The sequence below is a fragment of the Wyeomyia smithii genome, chromosome 1 (assembly GCF_029784165.1).
Source record: "Wyeomyia smithii strain HCP4-BCI-WySm-NY-G18 chromosome 1, ASM2978416v1, whole genome shotgun sequence".
Classification (NCBI taxonomy): domain Eukaryota; kingdom Metazoa; phylum Arthropoda; class Insecta; order Diptera; family Culicidae; genus Wyeomyia; species Wyeomyia smithii.
In genome coordinates this window covers 93353813-93355242 of record NC_073694.1, presented here as the reverse complement: position 1 = coordinate 93355242, position 1430 = coordinate 93353813, and the positions used below count along the sequence as shown (strand labels likewise).

The 1430-nt window shown below is 46.9% G+C and overlaps 1 protein-coding gene across 1 annotated transcript; it reads left to right on the top strand.

Moving 5' to 3' along the window:
- Positions 1-521: 521 nt before the first annotated feature.
- Positions 522-1145, top strand: LOC129716943 (uncharacterized protein K02A2.6-like). Its single transcript, XM_055666787.1, has one exon. It carries the CDS (start codon positions 522-524, stop codon positions 1143-1145), a length of 624 nt encoding a protein of 207 aa, XP_055522762.1.
- Positions 1146-1430: the final 285 nt, after the last annotated feature.

Genomic DNA, 1430 nt, shown 5'->3' with positions numbered 1-1430 from the left:
TCGGGAAACTCAAAGCTGTTGAGGTGGGCACTAAAATTGCAATCGTACGATATCGAGCTTGAGTATAAGAAAGGAAAGAATAACATACTCGCCGATTGTCTATCGAGATCCGTAGAAACCATCTGCACGCTGACCGTGGACGCTGATCACCAAGAACTGATAGAGCGAATCCACAAGGAACCAGCGAATTATCCGGATTTTCGCGTGGTAGATGGCCAGGTGCTAAAATATGTGAAAGCAAGCGCGAAGGTAGAAGACCCACGGTTTCAGTGGAAACAATATCCACCGAAATTCGAGAGGAAAGGAATAATTACCCGAATTCACGAACAGGCTCATCTGGGACACGAGAAGACTTTGGCGGCACTGAAGGACAGTATTACTGGCCGCGGATGAGTGGCGAAGTAAGACAGCTGTGTAGACTGTGCATGCAATGCCAAACCAGCAAAGTGACCAACCAGAACACGACCCCTCCGATGGCAGGACAAAAGAAAATAGCTCAGTACCCCTGGCAGTTCCTGACAATGGACTACGTTGGTCCACTACCAGCATCGGGTAAAGGTCGAAGCACATGTCTGCTAGTGGTGACAGACGTTTTTAGCAAGTTCGTGTTAGTTCAGCCTTTTCGGCAGGCAACCGCAGAATCGTTGGTACAATTCGTCGAGAACATCATTTTCCTGTTGTTCGGTGTACCAGAGGTGATACTGTCGGACAACGGAACACAATTTACATCCGCAATGTTCCAGAGCCTTCTGGCGCAGTACCATGTGACCCACTGGAGAACTCCGAATTATCACCCGCAGGTTAACGATACGGAACGTGTGAACCGCGTGATCACGACAGCCATCCGAGCTTCCATCGGGAAGAACCATAAAGATTGGACAAACAACGCGCAGCAGATAGCCAATGCCATTCGAAATTCAGTGCACGAAACTACACAGTATTCTCCATACTTCGTCCTATTCGGAAGGAATATGGTATCTGATGGTAGGGAATATCGGCACTTGAGAGATACAACAGCCGGTACCGGGGTGATAAATGATGATGAACGAGAAAGAATGTACGGAGAGATTCGCAAGAACTTGGAAGCAGCGTACAGCAAACATTCTTCCTATTACAGTTTGCGCTCCAACGCCAAAAAGTCTTGAAAAAGAACGTGGAACAATCGGATAAGGGTAAGGGATTTAGCGCAAAGCTTGCACCGTAATACGTGCCTGCTATTGTGAAGAGGGTGGTAGGAAACCACTGTTACGACCTAGAAGATTTCAACGGTAAACGACTTGGAATTTTCAATTGCAAGTTCCTCAAAAAACTTGTTCTTCCTGCCGGTAATGATTAACCGTAAAATTCTTTCAGCTATGTATCTCTCAGTTTTAACTGATTGAGACAACGCGCCATGATGCTTCGGCTCTGGTTGCTAAAAACCATCGTCC

Excerpts from the sequence above, each read along its gene's own strand:
- LOC129716943 (XM_055666787.1), top strand. The coding sequence starts at position 522 with ATGGACTACGTTGGTCCACTACCAGCATCGGGTAAAGGTCGAAGCACA.